The sequence below is a fragment of the Salvelinus fontinalis genome, chromosome 6, assembly GCF_029448725.1.
Source record: "Salvelinus fontinalis isolate EN_2023a chromosome 6, ASM2944872v1, whole genome shotgun sequence".
NCBI classification, from domain to species: Eukaryota; Metazoa; Chordata; class Actinopteri; order Salmoniformes; family Salmonidae; genus Salvelinus; species Salvelinus fontinalis.
The window spans coordinates 79,236,778-79,263,999 of NC_074670.1; the positions used below are offsets into that span (position 1 = coordinate 79,236,778).

The 27,222-nt window shown below is 44.4% G+C and overlaps 1 protein-coding gene across 1 annotated transcript in view; it reads right to left on the reverse strand.

Annotated features, from left to right (window-relative positions):
* The window catches only part of LOC129858673 (uncharacterized), a 141,416-nt gene extending 114,407 nt beyond the window's left edge, over positions 1-27,009 (reverse strand). The window contains exon 1 of the mRNA XM_055927971.1: positions 27,003-27,009. Within this exon, the coding sequence (XP_055783946.1) occupies positions 27,003-27,009 (7 nt within the window). The remainder of the gene's footprint in view (positions 1-27,002) is intronic.
* Between the last annotated feature and the right edge of the window lie 213 nt (positions 27,010-27,222).

Here is a 27,222-nt window from a genome sequence, read left to right on the forward strand (position 1 = left end):
GTGAGACTACAGCTACGGGTGAGACTACAGCTACAGGTGAGACGACAGCTACAGGTGAGACTACAGGTGAGACTACAGCTACAGTTGAGACTACAGCTACAGTTGAGACTACAGCTACAGTTGAGACTACAGCTAGGGGTGAGACTACAGCAACAGGTGAGACTACAGCTACAGGTGAGACAACAGCTACAGGTGAGACTACAGCTACAGGTGAGACTACAGCTACAGTTGAGAATACAGCTAGGGGTGAGACTACAGCTACGGGTGAGACTACAGGTGAGACTACAGCTAGGGGTGAGACTACAGCAACAGGTGAGACTACAGCTACAGGTGAGACAACAGCTACAGGTGAGACTACAGCTACAGGTGAGACTACAGCTACAGTTGAGAATACAGCTAGGGGTGAGACTACAGCTACGGGTGAGACTACAGCTACGGGTGAGACTACAGCTACGGTTGAGACTACAGCTAGGGGTGAGACTACAGCTACATTTGAGACGACAGCTACAGGTGAGACTACAGCTACAGGTGAGACTACAGCTACAGTTGAGACTACAGCTAGGGGTGAGACTACAGCTAGGGGTGAGACTACAGCTACGGGTGAGACTACAGCTACGGGTGAGACTACAGCTACGGTTGAGACTACAGCCAGGGGTGAGACTACAGCTACAGGTGAGACGACAGCTACAGGTGAGACTACAGCTACGGTTGAGACTACAGCTAGGGTTGAGACTACAGCTACAGGTGAGACGACAGCTACAGGTGAGACGACAGCTACGGGTGAGACTACAGCTACGGTGAGACTACAGCTACGGGTGAGACTACAGCTACAGGTGAGACGACAGCTACAGGTGAGACTACAGCTACGGGTGAGACTACAGTTAGGGGTGAGATTACAGCTACAGGTTCGACTACAGCTACATGTGAGACTACATCTAGGGGTGAGACTACAGCTACAGGTGACACTACATCTAGGGGTGAGACTACAGCTACAGTTGAGACTACAGCTAGGGGTGAGACTACAGCTACAGGTGAGACGACAGCTACAGGTGAGACTACAGGTGAGACTACAGCTACAGGTGAGACTACAGCTACAGGTGAGATGACAGCTACAGGTGAGACGACAGCAACAGGTGAGACTACAGCTACAGGTGAGACGACAGCTACGGGTGAGACTACAGCTAGGGGTGAGACTACAGCTACGGTTGAGACTACAGCTACAGGTGAGACGACAGCTACAGGTGAGACTACAGGTGAGACTACAGCTACAGTTGAGACTACAGCTACAGTTGAGACTACAGCTACAGTTGAGACTACAGCTAGGGGTGAGACTACAGCAACAGGTGAGACTACAGCTACAGGTGAGACAACAGCTACAGGTGAGACTACAGCTACAGGTGAGTCTACAGCTACAGTTGAGAATACAGCTAGGGGTGAGACTACAGCTACGGGTGAGACTACAGGTGAGACTACAGCTAGGGGTGAGACTACAGCAACAGGTGAGACTACAGCTACAGGTGAGACAACAGCTACAGGTGAGACTACAGCTACAGGTGAGACTACAGCTACAGTTGAGAATACAGCTAGGGGTGAGACTACAGCTACGGGTGAGACTACAGCTACGGGTGAGACTACAGCTACGGGTGAGACTACAGCTACGGTTGAGACTACAGCTAGGGGTGAGACTACAGCTACAGGTGAGACGACAGCTACAGGTGAGACTACAGCTACGGTTGAGACTACAGCTACGGTTGAGACTACAGCTACAGGTGAGACGACAGCTACAGGTGAGACGACAGCTACGGGTGAGACTACAGCTACGGTTGAGACTACAGCTACGGGTGAGACTACAGCTACAGGTGAGACGACAGCTACAGGTGAGACTACAGCTACGGGTGAGACTACAGCTACGGGTGAGACTACAGCTACAGGTGAGACGACAGCTACAGGTGAGACTACTGCTACAGGTGAGACTCCAGCTACGGGTGAGACTACAGCTACGGGTGAGACTACAGCTAGGGGTGAGACTACAGCTAAGGGTGAGACTACAGCTACGGGTAAGGCTACAGCTACGGTTGAGACTACAGCTAGGGTTGAGACTACAGCTACAGGTGAGACGACAGCTACAGGTGAGACGACAGCTACGGGTGAGACTACAGCTACGGTTGAGACTACAGCTAGGGGTGAGACTACAGCTACGGGTGAGACTACAGCTACAGGTGAGACTACAGCTACAGGTGAGACTACAGCTACGGGTGAGACTACAGCTACGGGTGAGACTACAGCTACAGGTGAGACTACAGCTACAGGTGAGACGACAGCTACAGGTGAGACTACAGCTACAGGTGAGACTACAGCTACAGGTGAGACTACAGCTACAGGTGAGACTACAGCTACAGTTGAGACTAGAGCTAAAGTTACTTTGCTTTGGTAATGAATCCATGCTCTAGGTTTAATGTAAACCTCTGGACCACAACAAACGTGATCTGAAACTTAATAACTCTGAAGGAAATACTGATAATAACCTGGTTGAACATTACTCATAGCAATGCTTGAGTAAAGTACAGAGAGTACAGAGAAAGCCTTGCAGCCTTACACAGTGGCTAGCATGTTATTACCATGACTTTAACTTCAAACCATGCAGGGATCATTTTATTACAGAGAAACTTACAGAATATAGAAAAACACTACTGAAAGTAAATAAATATTTATTGTACTTTTGCTAGGGATGTTATATACAGAGTCAGCACCTGTACCACTGGGGCAACACCTGGCACACATTTATTTAACTAGGCAAGTCAGTTATAAAGAAACTCTTATTTTCAATGACAGCCTACTGGGGAACAGTGGGTTAACTGCCTTGTTCAGGGGTAGAAAAACAAATTTTTACCTTGTCAGCTCAGGGATTTGATCTTGCAACCTTTCACTTACTAGTTCAACGCTCTAACCACTAGGATACCTACCACCACATCCCGATATAAAATCAACTAATTCTCAAACACTGAGCAATATTTTATTTTTATCGATTACAAATTACATGACCCTCCCCTGGAATAGATGTGTAAAATAACCAACCCTCTCCTTGACTGAAATATAAAAAGCATGTCCCTCCCCCACTTTCTTCCGGGTCCCAGAGGGGGAAATAGGTAGAATAACCCAAATGGATATTATATGATATATCTTTGGTCTGAGGTGTTTTGAGAACAGCCTTTTTTTATTCAACACAATCAAGCTACTCTTTGAGCTTTTTCTCATTCCCATGAATAACTCAAACAGTGTGGATGAATGTACCAAACTCCTTGAAGTTGTCCCCGGTAAAAATTTATGGAGCTGAACGAAAAGTCATTCAAGGACCTGAAATTAGCCCAGCGGAGCGGAGAAGTATTTGATTGATATTTTATTGCACAGTGTGAATGAGTAGAAACCATGAACCCTGCCAAAATCCAATGAGTAGGATAGTGGCCCAGTAACTAGGACTTGAGAGGTGGAGAGAGGCCCAGTGACTAGGCCTTTAGAGAGGTGGAAAGAGGCCCAGTGACTAGGCCTTTATAGAGGTGGAGAGAGGCCCAGTGGCTAGGCCTTTAGAGAGGTGGAGAGAGGCCCAGTGACTAGGCCTTTAGAGAGGTGGAGAGAGGCCCAGTGACTAGGACTTTAGAGATGTGGAGAGAGGCCCAGTGACTAGGCCTTTAGAGAGGTGGAGAGGCCCAGTGACTAGGACTTTAGAGATGTGGAGAGAGGCCCAGTGACTAGGCCTTTAGAGAGGTGGAGAGAGGCCCAGTGACTAGGCCTTTAGAGATGTGGAGAGAGGCCAGTGACTAGGCCTTTAGAGAGGTGGAGAGAGGCCCAGTGACTAGGACTTTAGAGAGGTGGAGAGAGGCCCAGTGACTAGGCCTTTAGAGATGTGGAGAGAGGCCAGTGACTAGGCCTTTAGAGAGGTGGAGAGGGGCCCAGTGACTAGGACTTTAGAGCGGTGGAGAGAGGCCTAGTGACTAGGCCTTTAGAGATGTGGAGAGAGGCCCAGTGACTAGGCCTTTAGAGAGGTGGAGAGAGGCCCAGTGACTAGGACTTTAGAGCGGTGGAGAGAGGCCTAGTGACTAGGCCTTTAGAGAGGTGGAGAGAGGCCCAGTGGCTAGGCCTTTAGAGATGTGGTTTGCCTTGGCGCACACTGAATACCTTGTTCACAATGACCACTTTTAGCTACGGTTAGATTCTGGGTTAAACTTGGAACATTGTTATACTCAGCAGTATAGTATCAGAGGGGTGATAAAGACTTGTTTTTACATCAGAAGTTAATGGTTATCTGTAGGAGCCAGATGGCTCCTACAGATAACGGGGATACGGGTGGAGATCTTTGGATTAGGCATCAAGGGGGTTGAGGTCAGGTCAGATCCCCTTAAGGGGAGAAACAATGGTTTATTACCCCATCACTTCCTCTTCCTGTCTTACCATAAAATATAAAAGTAAGGATCGGAGAGAAAGAGGAGTGCCTATATTGGAGTACATATACACTTGTGGTGGTGGAAACATGTTTTGTCTGAATGCAGCTGTATTGATCCTCTGGGAAGAATTAAACTTGGTTAAGCTTTCATCGTGTCCTTTGAGTTATTTACTCTGAAAATTAGAACCTAACGCTACCAAGTATATGGACCTCAGTTACATATCGGAACTAAATAAAATAAGGATAATGTAGACTACGGAGACAGATGGTTATGTATGAAAACATTATCTTGCCCTGGGAATTATTCAATTCAATAAATCAGATTTTGGCATGTGATATCAGTCTTCATGGCAAATTATAATCAGGATGGATATTTTAGTGAATTTCTTGCAGGCAGATCAGGTTTGAACAAACGTTTCAGTGAATGTCTTGCAGGTAAAGTCGACGGTCAGTTGAAACAGACCCTACACATTAGATAAACCAACACAGCAGTGGGGTATTCCAGAAAACAGGGTTATTAATTTCCTGCAGTAAAATTACCAAATTGTCCTCTAGTGGTCTCATGGGTGGAATGTTATTTATATTTTTCATAATTTCATAGTTAATACACATTATTTAGAAAATCCGGTGTTTCTATGTTAAACAGTTTTGTTATATTTCATTCTTCTGTGATGTATAGTGCATTTGGAAAGTATTCAAATTATTGACTGTGTCTACATTTTGTTACATTACAGCCTTATTCTAAAATGGATTAAATAAATAAAAATCCTCAATCTACACACAATACCCCATAATGTCAAAATAAAAATAGTTTTTTTTAAATTTTTGCTAACTTAAAAAAAAGACATACACTGCTCAACAAAATAAAGGGAACACTTCAACAACACAATGTAACTCCAAGTCAATCACACTTCTGTGAAATCAAACTGTCCACTTAGGAAGCAACACTGATTGACAATAAATTTCACATGCTGTTGTGCAAATGGAATAGACAAAAGGTGGAAATTATAGGCAATTAGTAAGACACCCCCAAAAAGGGAATGGTTCTGCAGGTGGTGATCACACACCACTTCTCAGTTCCTATGCTTCCTGGCTGATGTTTTGGTCACTTTTGAATGCTGGCGGTGCTCTCACTCTAGTGGTAGCATGAGACGAAGTCTACAACCCACACAAGTGGCTCAGGTAGTGCAGCTCATCCAGGATGGCACATCAATGCGAGCTGTGGCAAAAAGGTTTGCTGTGTCTGTCAGCGTAGTATCCAGAGCATGGAGGCGCTACCAGGAGACAGGCCAGTACATCAGGAGACGTGGAGGAGGCCGTAGGAGGGCAACAACCCAGCAGCAGGACCGCTACCTCCGCCTTTGTGCAAGGAGGTGCACTGCCAGAGCCCTGCAAAATGATCTCCAGCAGGCCACAAATGTGCATGTGTCTGCTCAAACGGTCAGAAACAGAGTCCATGAGGGTGGTATGAGGGCCCGACGTCCACAGGTGGGGGTTGTGCTTACAGCCCAACACCGTGCAGGACGTTTGGCATTTGCCAGAGAACACCAAGATTGGCAAATTCGCCACTGGCGCCCTGTGCTCTTCACAGATGAAAGCAGGTTCACACTGAGCACATGAGCACATGTGACAGACGTGACAGAGTCTGGAGACGCCGTGGAGAACGTTCTGCTGCCTGCAACATCCTCCAGCATGACCGGTTTGGCGGTGGGTCAGTCATGGTGTGGGGTGGCATTTCTTTGTGGGGCCGCACAGCCCTCCATGTGCTCGCCAGAGGTAGCCTGACTGCCATTAGGTACCGAGATGAGATCCTCAGACCCCTTGTGAGACCATATGCTGACACATGCACATTTGTGGTCTGCTGGAGGTCATTCTGCAGGGCTCTGGCAGTGCACCTCCTTGCACAAAGGCGGAGGTAGCGGTTCTGCTGCTGGGTTGTTGCCCTCCTACGGCCTCCTCCACGTCTCCTGATGTACTGGCCTGTCTCCTGGTAGCGCCTCCATGCTCTGGACACTACGCTGATAGACACAGCAAACCTTTTTGCCACAGCTCGCATTGATGTGCCATCCTGGATGAGCTGCACTACCTGAGCCACTTGTGTGGGTTGTAGACTCCGTCTCATGCTACCACTAGAGTGAAAGCACCGCCAGCATTCAAAAGTGACCAAAACATCAGCCAGGAAGCATAGGAACTGAGAAGTGGTGTGTGGTCACCACCTGCAGAACCATTCCCTTTTTGGGGGTGTCTTACTAATTGCCTATAATTTCCACCTTTTTTCTATTCCATTTGCACAACAGCATGTGAAATTTATTGTCAATCAGTGTTGCTTCCTAAGTGGACAGTTTGATTTCACAGAAGTGTGATTGACTTGGAGTTACATTGTGTTGTTGAAGTGTTCCCTTTATTTTTTTGAGCAGTGTATATATACCTAATTTACATAAATATTCAGATTCTTTGCTATGAGCCTCGAAATTGAGCTCAGCTGCATCCATTGATCATACTTGAGATGTTTCTACAACTTAATGGGAGTCCACTTGTGGTAAATTAAATGTATGATTTGATTAGGAAAGGTACACACCTGTCTATATAAGGTCCCACAGTTGACAGTGCATGAAAGAGTAAAAAGCAAGACATGAGGTCAAAGAAATTGTCTGTAGAGCTCTGAGACAGGATTGTGTGGAGGCACCGAGCTGGGGAAGGGTACCAAAATATTTCTGCAGTATTGAACGTCCCCAAGAACACAGTGGCCTCAATCATTCTTATATGGAAGAAGTTTGGAACCACCAAGACTTCCTAGAGCTGGCAGCCCGGCCAAGCTGAACAGTCGGGGGAGAAGGGCCTTGGTCAGGAAGGTGACCAAGAACATGATGGTCAATCTGATAGAGCTCCAGAGTTCCTCTGTGGAGAACCTTCCAGAAGGACAGCCATCTCTGCAGTACTCCACCAATCAGGCCTTTATTGTGGAGTGGCCAGACGGAAGCCACTCCTCAGTGAAAAGGCACGTGACAACCAAAGGCACCTAAAGGACTCTAAGACCATGAAGAAGAAGATTGTCTGGTTTTATGAAACCAAGTTGGCCTGAATGCCAAGCGTCACATCTGGAGAAAACCTAGCACCTGTGAAGCATGGTGGTGGCAGCATCATGCTGTGGTGATGTTTTTCAGCAGCAGGGACTGGGAGACTAATCAGGGTCGAGGGAAAGATGAACGAAGCAAAGTACAGAGAGATCCTTGATGAAAACCTGCTCCAGAGCGCTCAGGACCTCAGACTGGGGCGAAGGTTCACCTTCCAACAGGACAATGACCCTAAGAACACAGCAAAGACATCGCAGGAGTGGCTTCGGGACAAGTCTCTGAATGTCCTTGAGTGGCCCAGCCATAGTTTGAAATTGAACCAGATCGAACATCTCTGGAGAGACCTGAAAATAGCTGTACAGCAAAGCTCCTAATTAAACCTGACAGAGCTTGAGAGGATCTGCAGAGAGGAAAGGGAGAAACTCCCAAAATACAGGTGTGCCAAGTTTGTAGCGTCATACCCAAGAAGTCTCAAGGCTGTAATCGCTGCCAAAGGTGCTTCAACAAAGTACTGAGTAAATTGTGTGAATACTTATGTAAATGTGATATTTCATTTATTAATTTTTTTAAACATTTGCAAAAATGTATAAATACCTGTTTTTACTACGCCATTATGCAGTATTGTGTGTAGATTGATGAGGGAAAAAAACAATTTAATACATTTTTAGAATGATGCCTTAAAAATGTGGAAAATGTCAATGGGTTTGAATACTTTCCGAATGCACTGTATATATAGAGACTGTTTAGTGCCAAAATACACTACCGGTCAAAAGTTTTAGAACACCTACTAATTCAAGGGTTTTTCTTTATTTTTACTATTTTCTACATTGTAGAATAATAGTGAAGACATTAAAACTGTGAAATAACACATATGGAATCATGGACTAACCAAAAAATTGCTAAATACATTCTTCAATTAGCCAAGCTTGCCTTGATGACAGTTTTGCACAATCTTGGCATTCTCTCAACCAGCTTCACCTGGAATGCTTTTCCAACATTCTTGAAGGAGTTCCCACATATTCTGAGTACTTGTTGGCTGCTTTTCCTTCCCTGTGCGGTTCGACTCATCCCAAACCATCTCAATATGGTTGAGGTCGGGGGATTGTGGAGGAGAGGTCATCTGATGGAGCACTCTTTCACTCCACTTCTTGGTCAAATATCCCTTACACAGCCTGGAGGTGTGTTGGGTCAATGTCCTGTTGAAAAACAAATGATAGTCCCACTAAACCCAAACCAGATGGGCTGGTGTATCGCTGCAGAATGCTGGGGTAGCCATGCTGGTTAAGTGTGCCTTAAATTCTAAATAAATCACAGACAGTGTCAACATTAAAGCACCCCCCCACCCCCCCACCACCATATACCTACTCCTCCATGCTTTACGGTGGGAACCACACATGCAGAGATCATCTGTTCACCTACTATGTCTCACAAAGACACAGCGGTTGGAAACCAAAAATCTCAAATTTGGACTCAAGAGCAAAGAACAAATTTCCACCGGCCTAATGTCCGTTGCTCTTGTTTCTTGGCCAAAGCAAGTCTCATCTTCTTAATGGTGTCCTTTAGTAGTGGTTTCTTTTGCAGCAATTCGACCATGAAGACCATGAAGGCCTGAGTCACACAGTCTCCTCTGAACAGTTGTAGTTGAGATGAACTCTGTGAAGCATTTATTTGGGGCTGTAATTTCTGAGGCTGGTAACTCTAATGAACTTATCCTCTGCAGCAGAGGTAACTCTGGGTCTTCCTTTCCTGTGGCGGTCCTCATGAGAGCCAGTTTCATCTAGCGCTTGATGGTTTTTGCAACTGCACTTGAAGAAACTTTCAAAGTTCTTGACATTTTCCATGTTCACTGACCTTCATGTTTTAAAGTAATGATGGACTGTTGTTTCTCTTTGCTTATTTGAGCTGTTCTTGCCATAATATGGACTTGGTCTTTTACCAAATAGGACCATCTTCTGTAAAACACCCCTACCTTGTCACAACACAACTGACTGGCTCAAACGCATTAAGAAGGAAAGAAATTCCACAAATTAACTTTTAACAAGGCACACCTGTTAATTGAAACGCATTTCAGGTGACTACCTCATGAAGCTGGTTGAGAGAATGCGAAGAGTGTGCAAATCTGTCATCAAGGCAAAAGGGTGACTATTTGAAGAATTTATCTGAAGAATCTTCAAGAACACTTTTTTGGTTACTACATGATTCCATATGTTCTATTTCATAGTTTTGATGTCTTCACTATTAAAATAGTAGAAATAACATATTGTGTTTGTTGTGTTTAGCAATACCTGCCCATACCATAACCCTACCGCCACCATGGGGCACTCTGTTCACAATGTGGACATCAGCTAACAGCTCGTCCACACGTGGTCTGCGCTTCTAAGGCCGGTTTGACGTACACCCAAATTCTCTAAAACCACATTGGAGGCAGCTTATGGTAGAGAAATTAACATAAAATTCCCTGGCAACAGCTCTGGTGGACATTCCTGCAGTCAGTATGCCAATTGCACACTACTTCAAAACATGAGACATCTATGGCATTGTGTTGTGTGACAAACCTGCACATTTTAGAGTTGCCTTGTATTTGTCCCCAGCACAAGGTGCACTTGTGTTATGATCATGCTATTTAATCTGTTTTTTGATATGCCACACCTGTCAGGTGGATTGATTATTCTGTCAAAGGAGAAATGCTCACTAACAGGGATGTAAACAAATTTGTGCACAACATTTGAGAGAAATAAGCTTTTTTTTCACATATGGAACATTTTGGGGATCTTTTATTTCAGCTCATAAAAAAATTGACCAACACTTTACATGTTGTGTTTATACTTTTGTTCAATGTAAATAATAATGTTTCCTGATATTTCTTATATTGCTCAGACATGGAACAGACACTTCAGATCAAACTTCCTTTTGATTTGTTGGGTGGACTATCTGTTGTTCCATGTAGTGAATCTGTTATTCAATGTGTTTGTATGGGATAACAGAAGTAAGGACTATCTGTTGTTCCATGTAGTGAATCTGTTGTTCCATGTGTTTGTATGGGATAACAGCAGTAAGGACTATCTGTTGTTCCATGTAGTGAATCTGTTATTCAATGTGTTTGTATGGGATAACAGCAGTAAGGACTATCTGTTGTTCCATGTAGTGAGTCTGTTATTTCATTCGTTTCGATGGGCTAATAGCCCCATTGGAGTAAAATTGCTGCTTTATATAAGTGTCATATTGTTACAAAATATATACAGAAGTACAGTTGAAGTCGGAAGTTTACATACACTTAGGTTGGAGTCATTAAAACTTGTTTTTCAACCACTCCACAAATTGTTGTTTACAGACATATTATTGTTTACAGACAGATTCACTTATAATTCACTGTATCACAATTCTAGTGGGTCAGAAGTTTACATACACGAAGTTGACTGTGCCTTTAAACAGCTTGGAAATGTCCAGAAGATGATGTCATAGCTTTAGAAGCTTCTGATAGGCTAATTGACATCATTTGAATCAATTGGAGGTGTACCTGTAACTCGGTGCCTCTTTGCTTGACATCATGGGAAAATCTAAATAAATCACCCAAGACCTCAGAAAATAAATTGTAGACCTCCACAAGTCTGGTTCATGTGCTGGGAGCAATTTCCAAACGCCTGAAGGTACCACGTTCATCTGTACAAAAAATAGTACGCAAGTATAAACACCATGGGATCAAGCAGCTGTCATGCCGCTCATGAAGGAGACACATTCTGTCTCCTAGAGAGGAACGTACTTTGGTGAGAAAAGTGCAAATCAATCCCAGAACAACAGCAAAGCATCTTGTGAAGATGCTGGAGGAAACAGGTACAAAAGTATCTATATCCACAGTAAAACAAGTCCTATATCGGCATAACCTAAAAGGCCGCTCAGCAAGGAAGAAGCCACTGCTCCAAAAAAAAAAAAAAAGCCAGACTATGGTTTGCAACTGCACATGGGGGCAAAGATTGTACTTTTTGGAGAAATGTCCTCTGGTCTGATGAAACAAAAATAGAACTGTTTGTCCTTAAGGACCATTATTATATTTGGAGGAGAAAGGGGGATGCTTGCAAGCCGAAGAACACCATCTCAACCGTGAAGCACGGGGGTGGTAGCATCATGTTCTGGGGGTGCTTTGCTGCAGGAGGGTCTGGTGCACTTCACAAAATAGATGGCATCATGAGGTGGGAAAATTATGTGGATATATTGAAGCAACATCTCAAGACATCAGTCAGGAAGTTAAAGCTTGGTCGCAAATGGGTTTTCCAAATAGACAATTACCCCAAGCATACTTCCAAAGTTGTGGCAAAATAGCTTAAGGACAACAAAGTCAAGGTATTGGAGTGGCCATCACAAATCCCTGACCTCAAACCTATATAACATTTGTGGGCAGAACTGAAAAGTGTGTGCAAACAAAGAGGCCTACAAACCTGACTCAGTTATACCAGCTCTGTCAGGAGGAATGGGCCAAAATTTACCCAACTTATTGTGGGAAGCTTGTGAAAGGCTACCCGAAACGTTTGACCCAAGTTAAACAATTTAAAGGCAATGCTACCAAATACTAATTGAGTGTATGTAAACTTGTGATGAAAGAAATAGAAGCTGAAATAAATAATTCTCTCTACTATTATTCTGACATTTCACAGAATAATTCTTGGATCGGGCTAGGCCGCTTAGTTCCAGTGAACAGAAATCTTAACGCTACAGCATACAATGACATTCTAGATGCTTCCATCTTTGTGGCAACAGTTTGGAGAAGGCCCTTTCCTGTTTCAGCATGTCCATACAGAAATTATCTGTCGATCGTTGTGGAAGATCTTGACTGGCCTGCATAGAGCCCTGACCTCAACCCCATCGAACACCTTGGAAATGCTGACTGTTAGCCAGGCCTAATCGCCCAACATCAGTGCCCGACCTCACTAATGCTCTTGTGGCTGAATGGAAGCATGTCCCCACAGCAATGTTCCAACATTTAGTGGAAAGCCTTCCCAGAAGAGTGGAGGCTGTTATAGCAGCAAAGGGGTGAAACAACTCAATATTTTTGCCCATGATTTTGGAATGAGATTTTCAACATGCAGGTGTCCACATACTTTTATATTGTGTAGTACCACATATCCATATCATAAACTGATTTAGGAATAATGCAACTCTGTTGATTTACCGTACAATATACTTAAGAAATATTTTGTCATACCCGTGGTATACGGTCTGATATACCCCGGCTGTCAGCCAATCAGCATTCAGGGCTCGAACCACCCGTTTTAAAATAGGGGACATACAATGTGTGTGCAGTAGCATGCAGGCCAGATCATCCAATCAACTATCAAAACACAAATCAATCGGCATAGTCTCTTGAAGGCAAAGTACTCTCGAAGCTTGGTATCTATAGATCCAATCTTGATAGATGTATTCCCCATGGAACAAATTGAGTGGTATCTAGATATCCAGTCTTAATAGATTGTATTTCCTATGGCACGTGTTGTATTTCAGCTTGTTAATCAGCAAAGAGAAGGCACTCTTTGCCCCATTGGCTGGGCTTCAGTGGGCTACTTGTATAAGTTTAATTAGTGTTGTAGAACTGACGGGCATCAAGACTCTAAGTTCCTTGAAGTTTCAGGGTTGCCTTTGGCATCACTGACTGACCACGTAATCATTGCTTGGCACATCAGGGATATGGGCTTGGTTTTCAAAAGCTTTCGCTCCACTGATTTGCTGTGCATCCATGAGATTGATCTCAGAGGTTTATCTGAAGCAACATGCGCTCGCTTCCATCCCTTTTAGATTTGGGAGGTGTCTGGCCCCAAAGGGCTTGTGTTGTGTCCTTGCATCCGCCTGGCTCGTCAGTAACAGCCACAAACACACAAGATGGTGGGGTTGGTGGTGGAGGGAGGAGAGATTATGATGGAAAATACTGCCAACATCAGGAGTCGCCTGTGGCCGTTATGATTAAAGGCAGACACTCTGATACTATCAACTGTTGCTTCAAAAGAAGGCAGATAACGCCGGCCAACATTCATTAGGTCTTCAACTCAATTAAACACAAACGGATTCTTATCTCTCCCATCTGTAAACGGTCAATATTTCAAAATATTGGAATGTTGGTGTGAATGTGTGATAAGAAATAATAATAAAATGCTGAAAATAAAACATTTTAACAGACATTTTTATAAAGGAAAAGCTCTGGCATGACCATGAACTAGGTTATCTACTGGGATACTTGCATTATTATTATGTTCATGTACTGATCTCACTTTTCAGGAGAGCACAGCAAAAATTGCCTCAGTAGTGATTGGGGTGTAGAATGATTTAAGTGTACAAAAATAAATCAAGTATCACTAAACCAAGACTGAGGCTTGCAGCTGTTTTGAGTATTCAGAAGATGGTGCTATTTGTTGTGGTATGCATTGTTTTCATGAATTTGTTTATTTGTTCCCCATGGCTCTAACAGATGCCCTTTGCAAAAACACAGACTTTAATCTACACTGCCTGCCAGAGACTGAATAATGTTCAGAATACATATTTATACTGTATATATAGTTTTAACATCCTCCAATTTATTCATATTTTTTTTTTTTTTTTTTACATCTCCTTATTCCAATCCGAGAGAGTTCTTGTAATGTATTTCTCACCAACAAAATGGTCTGACTTTAGTGCCATTAGGGCAGAGCTGTAGTTAGTAACATTATAATGAAAGTAAGCGTACCACTTACATCAAAGGTCAGCGTGTAACGAGACTTAACTAACAGTGTGTACAGCCAAGTGGTAGGAGAACTTGACTCATAGCCTTTTGCTCAAATATCTACCTCAACAGACTTCTTTGGAACCCTGTAACTTAAGTGAAGACGCCCGAGAAACCGGTGTTTGGAGGAACTATTGGCACGTGTTACAAACCTATTCAAATAATGATTGACAGATTTTAATTAAAAACATTATTTTGAGGAATTTATTCATACTATATTTCATCCGTCCACAAGATATAGTCCAGAAACAACTCTAGAGTTGCTACCCAAGCCGGCTGGTCGTTCGTTCCGTTGGTTCGGTTGCCAGGGACATGACTCAGTCGTTCAGTCTTTTTGTTCTGTATCTATGGACGTGACTCAGTCGTTCAGTCTTTTTGTTCTGTATCTATGGACGCGACCCAGTCGTTCAGTCTTTTTGTTCTGTATCTATGGACGCGACCCAGTCGTTCAGTCTTTTTGTTCTGTATCTATGGACGCGACCCAGTCGTTCAGTCTTTTTGTTCTGTATCTATGGACGCGACCCAGGCGTTCAGTCTTTTTGTTCTGTATCTATGGGACGCGACCCAGTCGTTCAGTCTTTTTGTTCTGTATCTATGGACGCGACCCAGTCGTTCAGTCTTTTTGTTCTGTATCTATGGACGCGACCCAGGCGTTCAGTCTTTTTGTTCTGTATCTATGGACACGACCCAGTCGTTCAGTCTTTTTGTTCTGTATCTATGGACGCGACCCAGGCGTTCAGTCTTTTTGTTCTGTATCTATGGACGCGACCCAGGCGTTCAGTCTTTTTGTTCTGTATCTATGGACGCGACCCAGGCGTTCAGTCTTTTTGTTCTGTATCTATGGACGCGACCCAGTCGTTCGTTCTAAACGTTCCATTGCCATACTGGCTGACAACGTTGTTATCCCTTGCTAGCTAGCTAGCTAACTACGGCTAACTTACAGTCACGTCAAACAGTGAAGCCAGAATAACAACAGCAGTTGTATTTATTTAAGCTGTTTTCTAGTGACATTTATTTGGGTACATCCATAACAATGAGCTAATGAGGTGTGGTTTCACCTGGCATAGAAAATGTGCTCACTCGTTAGGACACTGTTGTTCAGAGGAGCTAGCCAACAACACAGCTAACACAATAACTTCAAACTGAAGCTGGAAAGACTGCAAACTAGCTATGTTGGACCTTTTTTCAATTGACATTTCTTTGTATATATCCATAAAATGATGCCAGCTGATTCATGATTTCGACTGGCTGAGAAACACTGCCTGACTCTCTCTCTCGTTCCGACTCCCGACCCCGACATGTTCATTACTATGGGACAGTTGGAGATTGAATTTGAATATTGAAACAATGTTGCAAATGTCAGAGGGACAGACATCAATGTTTATACAAATCTTCGCTGTTGAAAACTAAATGTTAGTCCGAAAAAAATGTGAGATAATGTCTAGATGCTTTTTATAGTGGAGATCAAGTTTATAAATTGCCTGGCTGGGCTGATGAGACAGTGGATTGCACAGTCAGATGGAACAGAGTAAATAGGCATTTTTAAAGTTGTAGATTTAGCCGGTGGTATCTTGTGGAATAGACCAGGCTGTAACCAATCAGCATTCAGGATTAGACCCACCCGTTGTATAATGCACTGTAAATACCCACTCCAACAACAGGTGTCTTTAGAACAATGTGACACTTACTATTATCTCTCGTGTGTATTTTAGGGGGGAATATTGTCAGTGTTACTTTGATGGACAAGCCGAGGTAAAGCCTCCCAGAGTTCAGGTTACATCAGTTAGGCTTTGTCCCAAATGGCACCCTCTTTCCTTTATAGTGCACTACTTTCAACCAGGGCCCTAAGGGCTCTGGTCAAATGTAGTGCACGATGTAGGGAATAGGGTGCTGTTTGGCATGCTTACCTTGGTTTATAGGCCCAATGACTGCTGTGCTTGACACTGATTAGTCTGTGCTGTCTGTCTGTGTTGGCAGTCATATGCGCAGAGGTCATGTAAATGTACAGCACCCTATTACATGTTAAGATGATAATAAGTCCCTTATTCAGTGGGGCAAAAAAAGTATTTAGTCAGCCAACAATTGTGCAAGTTCTCCCACTTAAAAATATGAGAGAGGCCTGTAATTTTCATCATAGGTACACTTCAACTATGACAGACAAAATGAGAAAAAAAATTCCAGAAAATCACATTGTAGGATTTTTAATGAATTTATTTGCAAATTATGGTGGAAAATAAGTATTTGGTCAATAACAAAAGTTTATCTCAATACTTTGTTATATACCCTTTGTTGGCAATGACAGAGGTCAAATGTTTTCTGTAAGTCTTCACAAGGTTTTCACACACTGTTGCTTGTATTTTGGCTCATTCCTCCATGCAGATCTCCTCTAGAGCAGTGATGTTTTGGGGCTGTTGCTGGGCAACACAGACTTTCAACTCCCTCCAAAGATTTTCTATGGGGTTGAGATCTGGAGACTGGCTAGGCCACTCTAGGACCTTGAAATGCTTCTTACGAAGCCACTCCTTCGTTGCCCGGGCGGTGTGTTTGGGATCATTGTCATGCTGAAAGACCCAGCCACGTTTCATCTTCAATGCCCGTGCTGATGGTAGGCTTTGTTACTTTGGTCCCAGCTCTCTGCAGGTCATTCACTAGGTGCCCCCGTGTGGTTCTGGGATTTTGCTCACCGTTCTTGTGAACATTTTGACCCCACGGGGTGAGATCTTGCGTGGAGCCCCAGATCAAGGGAGATTATCAGTGGTCTTGTATGTCTTCCATTTCCTAATAATTGCTCCCACAGTTGATTTCTTCAAACCAAGCTGCTTACCTATTGCAGATGCAGTCTTCCCAGCCTGGTGCAGGTCTACAATTTTGTTTCTGGTGTCCTTTGACAGCTCTTTGGTCTTGGCCATAGTGGAGTTTGGATTGTGACTGTTTGAGGTTGTGGACAGGTGTCTTTTATACTGATAACAAGTTCAAACAGGTGCCATTAATACAGGTAACGAGTGGAGGACAGAGGAGACTCTTAAAGAAGAAGTTACAGGTCTGTGAGAGCCAGAAATATGCTTGTTTGTAGGTGACCAAATACTTATTTTCCACCATAATTTGCAAATAAATTCATTAAAAAATCCTACAATGTGATTTTCTGGATTTTTTAAAATCATTTTGTCTGTCATAGTTGAATACCTATGATGAAAATGACAGGCCTCTCTCATCTTTTTAAGTGGGAGAACTTGCACAATTGGTGGCTGACTAAATACTTTTTTGCCCAACTGTATGGGGGACTTATTATGGTTCTGGACCAGTTGTGATTGACGTGTTGGTGTACAAAGCACTCTGTGAAAATCATAGTGCCTTATAGTTCCAGAAAGCCCCATCTGCCTGCTCAGCACTACCACTCTCTCAGTGGAGCTGACTTTAAGTGTCAGGTTTCAGACCATACATTTGCATAGGGAGTGACGTGTCACATTTTCTGGCCTATTCAGTCGAAATAGTCGATTCGCTGTGATATTCTCAGGCGGATTTAGAGCTCTCAACAAAAAAAGAATAAATAATTTCATAGAATTGAAACAAGACCACTTTCTCTTGGGCACAGATGCTTGGGGTGGCAGGTAGCCAAGTGGTTGGAGTGTTGGTCTAGTAACCGAAAGGTTGGTGGATCAAATCCCCGAGCTGACAAGGTAAAAATCTGTCGTTCTGAACAAGGCAGTTAACCCACTGTTCCTAGTCTGTCATTGTAAAGAAGAATTTCTTCTTAACTGACTTCCCTAGTTAAATAAAATAAAAAAATGAAAGCTGAAGTTGTAACTAACCTGCATACATTTTAATGGTGTCTCTGTGCCGCTCAGTGGATGTTTAGGATAACATTCTCTGTCAGCAGTCATATGAAATTGTGCCAATATTGTACTGTCACTGAGTATGATCATATATATATATGTATATATAACAGTGTTAAAAAAAGGAAGCTCTTATAGAAAGTGGTTTATAATTTGATTATTACTATTTTTAGAAAGCATTGCAGTCATTTCAAGCCCTATTGCATGACTTTTGTTGAATAGGAAAAACATCATGTATGATTTTTAGATATTTTAATGATATTTATACTATGTACTTGAGCTTGTTTCCTCAAAAGAAACTACACCTCAGCAATTTATAACATTTCTGTCAGGTTTTGGCCAAGACTGTTCGGGTTTTGGTCACTAGATGTCCCCATTGCACCTTTTTTGTACCTTTTTGTTTTTCTTGCTCTAATTATTGTTTGCACCTGTAGGTCATTCCCTTGTTAGTATTTAAACCCTGTGTGTTCCTCAGTTCCTTGCTCAGTGTTTGTAAGTTAGCACCCAGCCCCAGCCCAAGCCTTGTTTATACAGATATTTCTCTTGTTGGATTTTCCAGAGGTTCTCTGGTTTAGTTCTTGTGTATTATTTGAGTAGTCTTTTGAGGTTTGTTTTTTCCCTGCTGTTTTTTACCACTTTGTGGAGTTTTTTTTGTATTTTGGAGGATATCCATTTTGTGCCTCTTGGCTTTATTTTTGGACATTGTGGATTTAGTTTCTTTGCCTGAAGATTTTGTTCTTTTATTAAACCACCATCTCTAGTACTGCTGTGTCTGCCTCATCTTCTGGGTTCTGACGATTATTAGTGACTGTTTCTCGCACCGGGTCCTGACAATTTCCTGTTATTGTTCATGACCATCTCGTGAAAAATAATTACGTTTGGGTATGTCTTTTTAGGAGGAAAATCTACATTTTTCCCCTATCATTACACTTCTGTAATTATGCAAAGTCAAGTTGAGAAACGCTGTCCGGAAACGGATATTTTCCCTACACCTACAGATACACTGGTTCTTCCTCTGGGAAGTAGGAAGTAGGGCACATATCCTGCTACAGATTTCATCACTAAGGAAAACAAAGTGATATCATTCACTTTTGCAGTGAGGTATACAATACTCAAATGCAACATTTGTGCAGACAGTGTATAAGTGTATCAGTGCATTTCCTAGCCAGTATTTGTAATGTACTGTATGTATCAACGTGTCTAAGATATAATCCACTTGGATTGGTTGGAACTCAATGTTTAAATTGGAATCGGTTGTGACGCTAACAGTGGCTTCATTCTCCGGTAGTGAACATACATATTTTGGATCTTAATTTGATACAGTTTGCTACAGCAGGAATATAATCCTTCCGCAAAAAGGAAATGTGAATTATAATATGGAATATAATGAAATGGAACATTTTTTATAAGGTTTGATACATTTTTCAAAAACCAAGTCTGACATTTTAAAGTGTAAATTACACATTTTTTAAACCTTTTTAAACCTTGAATACACTACGAGTTTGCAATTCCAATTGAGCAGGAACATTCTCAGTAACAAAAGAGTGATCAAATTAATTGCTTACCTGTATGAATGTAGAACGTTTTCAGTGAGAACAACATACATTCAGTTCTTACATGTATGAATGTATAGAGGTTTCAGTGAGAACAACAGACATTCAGTTCTTACCTGTATGAATGTAGAGAGGTTTCAGTGAGAACAACAGACATTCAGTTCTTACCTGTAAGAATGTAGAACGTTTTCAGTGAGAACAACAGACATTCAGTTCTTACCTGTATGAATGTAGAACGTTTTCAGTGAGACCAACAGACATTCAGTTCTTACCTGTATGAATGTAGAGAGGTTTCAGTGAGAACAACAGACATTCAGTTCTTACCTGTATGAATGTAGAGAGGTTTCAGTGAGACCAACAGACATTCAGTTCTTACCTGTATGAATGTATAGAGGTTTCAGTGAGAACAACAGACATTCAGTTCTTACCTGTATGAATGTATAGAGGTTTCAGTGAGAACAACAGACATTCAGTTCTTACATGTATGAATGTATAGAGGTTTCAGTGAGAACAACAGACATTCAGTTCTTACATGTATGAATGTATAGAGGTTTCAGTGAGAACAACAGACATTCAGTTCTTACATGTATGAATGTATAGAGGTTTCAGTGAGAACAACAGACATTCAGTTCTTACATGTATGAATGTATAGAGGTTTCAGTGAGAACAACAGACATTCAGTTCTTACATGTATGAATGTATAGAGGTTTCAGTGAGAACAACAGACATTCAGTTCTTACCTGTATGAATGTATAGAGGTTTCAGTGAGAACAACAGACATTCAGTTCTTACATGTATGAATGTATAGAGGTTTCAGTGAGAACAACAGACATTCAGTTCTTACCTGTATGAATGTATAGAGGTTTCAGTGAGAACAACAGACATTCAGTTCTTACCTGTATGAATGTAGAGAGGTTTCAGTGAGACCAACAGACATTCAGTTCTTACCTGTATGAATGTAGAGAGGTTTCAGTGAGAACAACAGACATTCAGTTCTTACCTGTATGAATGTAGAACGTTTTCAGTGAGAACAACAGACATTCAGTTCTTACCTGTATGAATGTAGAACGTTTTCAGTGAGACCAACAGACATTCAGTTCTTACCTGTATGAATGTAGAACGTTTTCAGTGAGAACAACAGACATTCAGTTCTTACATGTATGAATGTGGAGTCAGTCCATCAATTCTCCATAGCTTTGTTCTATTCATAGTATTCACCTCATGCAATTGCTTTCTTGTCGCTGTCTTTAAACTGTTGACTTACAATACGTGGAAGAAAGTTTGTCTGTCCTCTTCTTCAATCTGCCCACTATTCAGAAAGCTTATCTCATCTTCCTGCACTCTTTAAAACAAATTTGACATTTACAAGTAGGGTGAGAATCCCCGTCTGGCTTTCATGATGGTTAGATTGACAAGCGTTAAATATCCTCACCCCTTGTTCCTGACTGTGTGTAGCTGTATAGGATAGGAAACTAATATCTATTATCATCACAAGAGGGCTTGTACTAGTTCTGTTCCTGTTTAATGCACCAGGTCTCTGCCTGCTAGTATCCTCTCTAACGTCTCATCTATGATTCATTTTTATTACCCATGATTCCTGAGACAGTGGACCCCCTGTGGCATTTGCACAGAGACAAAGGGCAGGGCAGGAAGTTGGCTGACATCTAATCTGCAGGGAAATTTATGCCTGTTATTTATTGGGAATGGGTCCCGAATTACGCTCTATAACCTACAGCGCCTAGTGTACTATATTTAACCAGGGCCTATAACCAATAGGGTGCCATGTGGGACACAGGCTGTGTCTGCTGCGTCTGATCTCTGATTTGGTGACAGCCACGAAGGGATCAGCCATTCACGTAATACATAGTCAAAATACTGCATAGAATGTCTCAAAACACAGGGTCTGCCTATTTCCAATAGGAAAATGAAATGAAATAGAACTCAACCGACGAACGGACCTCGCCCCTGTGTATCTGTGTACGGCGAAACCCCAACTAGAGCTAGGAGTCTCCTATATTTTACACGATCACTCTAAATAAATCATCATTCTCTATGCTGATTAGTCCCCCGCGGATCATTTTCTCACCTTGTCTCTGTGTACATATTCCCTATCTCTGCATTTTAAATCACATTTAATCAGCTACTGCTTTCCTCACTGGGGGTAATGGTCAAATGAAAATACAACATGACTGACAACAGCGCAAGTCTGTTCATTGGTCAAAGCAACACTACTACTGGCAGCCCAGTGTATTCATTGGTCAAAATCAACACTACTACTGGCAGCCCAGTGTATTCTTCGGTCAAAATCAACACTACTACTGGCAGCCCAGTGTTTTCTTTGGTCAAAGCAACACTACTACTGGCAGCCCAGTGTATTCATTGGTCAAAGCAACACTACTACTGGCAGCCCAGTGTATTCATTGGTCAAAGCAACACTACTACTGGCAGCCCAGTGTATTCATTTGGCTTAAACTCGGGAATATAAACGATTGTGATTTTCTCATTTAAACAACCCTTCTTGAATCTTTATGTGGCCCGTTTTTTTTTTTTCTGCCAGTGATAGAAACACATTGAGATAAGATGCTGCATGGGTTCTAACCACATTCATCGTTTAGGGCTTACCAACAAGACATGTTGCTTCACAATAAGACCTTAGTCACCCGCTCAACAGCCAAACACAAACTCATGTGATATTGATCATTTTGATGTCTTTTATAAATACAATTATACTATTTCATATTCAAAATGTCCAAAGTATGAAATATAAATTGGTTATAAAATGTCCCAAGACTATACTGCGGGCATAATTGGTCATTCACGAGAGAAGATGGACTCTACCGGGTCAGATTTATAGCCAGCATACTTTTCAAAAGACGTATAGACTGTTCTGATTTGAGTTCGATGTGCTTAACTCAGACTCATCTAAATCCTCCATACATTTTTGTTCAATGGTCGAACATGCACCAAGCCGGCTACAGGGCTCTCGTCAAAAGTATTGCGCTACATAGGGAAAAGAGTGTAATTTGGTACGCACACTCTGTCTCTGTCCAAGCATGGAAGTGTCACCTCCGGACAGGGAGGGTCATCAAATCTCCAGCTAGTCTTTTATGTGACCTAATCTTCTTAAACCTGTAGCAAAGCCATTATGTCACCACTCTACCCCAACCTCTCTAACCCTACCCCTGTACCCCTACCCTCTCTACCCCTTCCCCCTAGACCTACACCTGTACCCCTACCCTCTCTACCCCTACCCTCTCTACCCCTTCCCCCCTAGCCCTACACCTGTACCCCTACCCTCTCTACCCCTACCCGCTCTACCCCTTCCCCCCTAGCCCTACACCTGTACCCCTACCCTCTCTACCCCTACCCGCTCTACCCCTTCCCCCCTAGCCCTACACCTGTACCCCTATCCTCTCTACCCCTACCCCCTACCCCTATCCCTCTCCCCTACCCTCTCTACCCATACCCTCTCTACCCCTTCAACCTGTACCCCTACCCTCTCTACCCCTACCATCTCTACCCCTATCCCTCTCCCCTACCCTCTCTACCCCTACACCTGTACCCCTACCCTCTCTACCCCTACCCCCTACCCCTATCCCTATCCCCTACCCTCTCTACCCATACCCTCTCTACCCCTTCAACCTGTACCCCTACCCTCTCTACCCCTACCCTCTCTACCCCTTCACCCTTACCCCTACCCCTGTACCCCTAACCTCTCTACCCCTTCCCCCTAGCCCTACACCTGTACACCTATCCTCTCTACCCCTTCCCCCTAGCCCTACACCTGTACCCCTATCCTCTCTACCCCTACCCTCTCTACCCCTACCCCTGTACCCCTACCCATTCTACCATTACCCTCTTTACCCTTTCCACCTACCCCAAAACCTGTACCCCTATCCTCTCTACCCCTTCCCCCTAGCCCTACACCTGTACCCCTATCCTCTCTACCCCTTCCCCCTAGCCCTACACCTGTACCCCTATCCTCTCTACCCCTACCCTCTCTACCCCTACCCCTGTACCCCTACCCATTCTACCATTACCCTCTCTACCCATTCCACCTACCCCAAAACCTGTACCCCTACCCTCTCTACCCCTACCCTCTCTACCCCTCCCCCCTACCCCTACACCTGTACCCCTACCCCTGTACACCAACCCTCTCTACCCCTTCCCCCTAGCCCTACACCTGTACCCCTACCCTCTCTAACCATACCCCTGTATCCCTATCCTCTCCACCCCTACCCTCTCTAACCCTACCCCTATACCCCTACCCTCTCTACCCCTACCCTCTCTAACCATACCCCTGTATCCCTATCCTCTCTACCCCTACCCTCTCTAACCCTACCCCTGTATCCCTATCCTCTCTACCCCTACCCTCTCTAACCCTACCCCTATACCCCTACCCTCTCTACCCCTACCCTCTCTACCCCTACCCTCTCTAACCATACCCCTGTATCCCTATCCTCTCCACCCCTACCCTCTCTAACCCTACCCCTATACCCCTACCCTCTCTAACCCTACCCCTTTAACCCTACCCTTCTCTACCCCTACCCTCCTCTACTCTGATGCAATCCTCAACCTGGTCTCATAGACTAGAAGTAATATAGTAAACTTAAAATCTGGGACACATAAATTAGCAATTTAGCTTATTGCTAAATTAACAATTTACTACTTTTATTCAACTTTACCCCTACTCCTCTACCTCTAACCTGCCCACCATCCTACCACTCCTCTACGCTGCCCACCATCCTACCACTCCTCTACCCCTAACCTGCCCACCATCCTACAACTCTGATGCAATCCTCAACCTGGTCTCATAGACTAGAAGTAATATAGTAAACTTAAAATCTGGGACACATAAATTAGCAATTTAGCTTATTGCTAAATTAACAATTTACTACTTTTATTCAACTTTACCCCTACTCCTCTACCTCTAACCTGCCCACCATCCTACCACTCCTCTACGCTGCCCACCATCCTACCCTTCTCTACCCCTACCCTCCTCTACTCTGATACAATCCTCAACCTGGTCTCATAGACTAGAAGTAATATAGTAAACTTAAAATCTGGGACACATAAATTAGCAATTTAGCTTATTGCTAAATTAACAATTTACTACTTTTATTCAACTTTACCCCTACTCCTCTACCTCTAACCTGCCCACCATCCTACCACTCCTCTACGCTGCCCACCATCCTACCACTCATCTATGCTGCCCACCATCCTACCACTCCTCTCCCCTGCCCACCATCCTACCACTCCTCAACCCTGCCCACCATCCTACCACTCCTCTACGCTGCCCACCATCCTACCACTCCTCTCCCCTGCCCACCATCCTACCACTCTTCTCCCCTGCCCACCATCCTACCACTCCTCAACCCTGCCCACCATCCTACCACTCCTCTACGCTGCCCACCATCCTACCACTCCTCTACGCTGCCCACCATCCTACCACTCCTCTCCCCTGCCCACCATCCTACCACTCCTCTACGCTGCCCACCATCCTACCACTCCTCTCCCCTGCCCACCATCCTACCACTCCTCTACGCTGCCAACCATCCTACCACTCCTCTCCCCTGCCCACCATCCTACCACTCCTCTCCCCTGCCCACCATCCTACCACTCCTCTACCCTGCCCACCATCCTACCACTCCTCTCCCCTGCCCACCATCCTACCACTCCTCTACGCTGCCCACCATCCTACCACTCCTCTCCCCTGCCCACCATCCTACCACTCCTCTAACCCTAACCCACCATCCTACCACTCTTCTCCCCTGCCCACCATCCTACCACTCCTCTAACCCTAACCCACCATCCTACCACTCCTCTACGCTGCCCACCATCCTACCACTCCTCTAGCCTGCCCACCATCCTACCACTCCTCTACGCTGCCCACCATCCTACCACTCCTCTACCCACCATCCTACCACTCCTCTACGCTGCCCACCATCCTACCACTCCTCTACCTCTACCCTGCCCACCATCTTACCACTCCTCTCCCCTGCCCACCATCCTACCACTCCTCTACGCTGCCCACCATCCTACCACTCCTCTACGCTGCCCACCATCCTACCACTCCTCTACGCTGCCCACCATCCTACCACTCCTCTACGCTGCCCACCATCCTACCACTCCTCTACGCTAACCACCATCCTACCACTCCTCTACGCTGCCCACCATCCTACCACTCCTCTACGCTGCCCACCATCCTACCACTCCTCTCCCCCTAACCTGTCCTCTATCCTACCACTCCTCTAACCTGCCCACCCACCATCCTGCCACTCCTCTAACCCTAACCCACCATCCTACCACTCTTCCACCTCTACCCTGCCCACCATCCTACCACTCCTCTAGCCTGCCCACCATCCTACCACTCCTCTAGCCTGCCCACCATCCTACCACTCCTCTACGCTGCCCACCATCCTACCACTCCTCTACCCACCATCCTACCACTCCTCTACGCTGCCCACCATCCTACCACTCCTCTACCTCTACCCTGCCCACCATCTTACCACTCCTCTCCCCTGCCCACCATCCTACCACTCCTCTACGCTGCCCACCATCCTACCACTCCTCTACGCTGCCCACCATCCTACCACTCCTCTACGCTGCCCACCATCCTACCACTCCTCTACGCTGCCCACCATCCTACCACTCCTCTACGCTAACCACCATCCTACCACTCCTCTACGCTGCCCACCATCCTACCACTCCTCTACGCTGCCCACCATCCTACCACTCCTCTCCCCCTAACCTGTCCTCTATCCTACCACTCCTCTAACCTGCCCACCCACCATCCTGCCACTCCTCTAACCCTAACCCACCATCCTACCACTCTTCCACCTCTACCCTGCCCACCATCCTACCACTCCTCTAGCCTGCCCACCATCCTACCACTCCTCTACGCTGCCCACCATCCTACCACTCCTCTACGCTGCCCACCATCCTACCACTCCTCTACCTCCAACCTGCCCACCATCCTACCACTCTTCTACCTCTACCCTGCCCACCATCCTACCACTCCTCTACCTCTAGCCTGCCCACCATCCTACCACTCCTCTACCTCTAGCCTGCCCACCATCCTACCACTCCTCTATCTCTAGCCTGCCCACCATCCTACCACTCCTCTACCTCTAGCCTGCCCACCATCCTACCACTCCTCTACCTCTAGCCTGCCCACCAACCTACCACTCCTCTACCTCTAGCCTGCCCACCAACCTACCACTCCTCTACCTCTAGCCTGCCCACCAACCTACCACTCCTCTACCTCTAGCCTGCCCACCAACCTACCACTCCTCTACCTCTAGCCTGCCCACCATCCTACCACTCCTCTACCTCTAGCCTGCCCACCATCCTACCACTTACCTGCCATATTATCATTTTATCTTGCAGACATTAATATTTTATGGTCATAGTTAGTTAAATATTTAACTAGCCTGGCCATCCCAGTCCGTCCTCTCAAAATTAGAGCATTGACATTGAAATGGAGTATACATCCTCTGAATTTCTGGTGTGAGATAAAGCTAGTGATTATCAATACAAGTCCTTTAACATGTTGTTTTTATTATTAAAGGATGAAAAATAA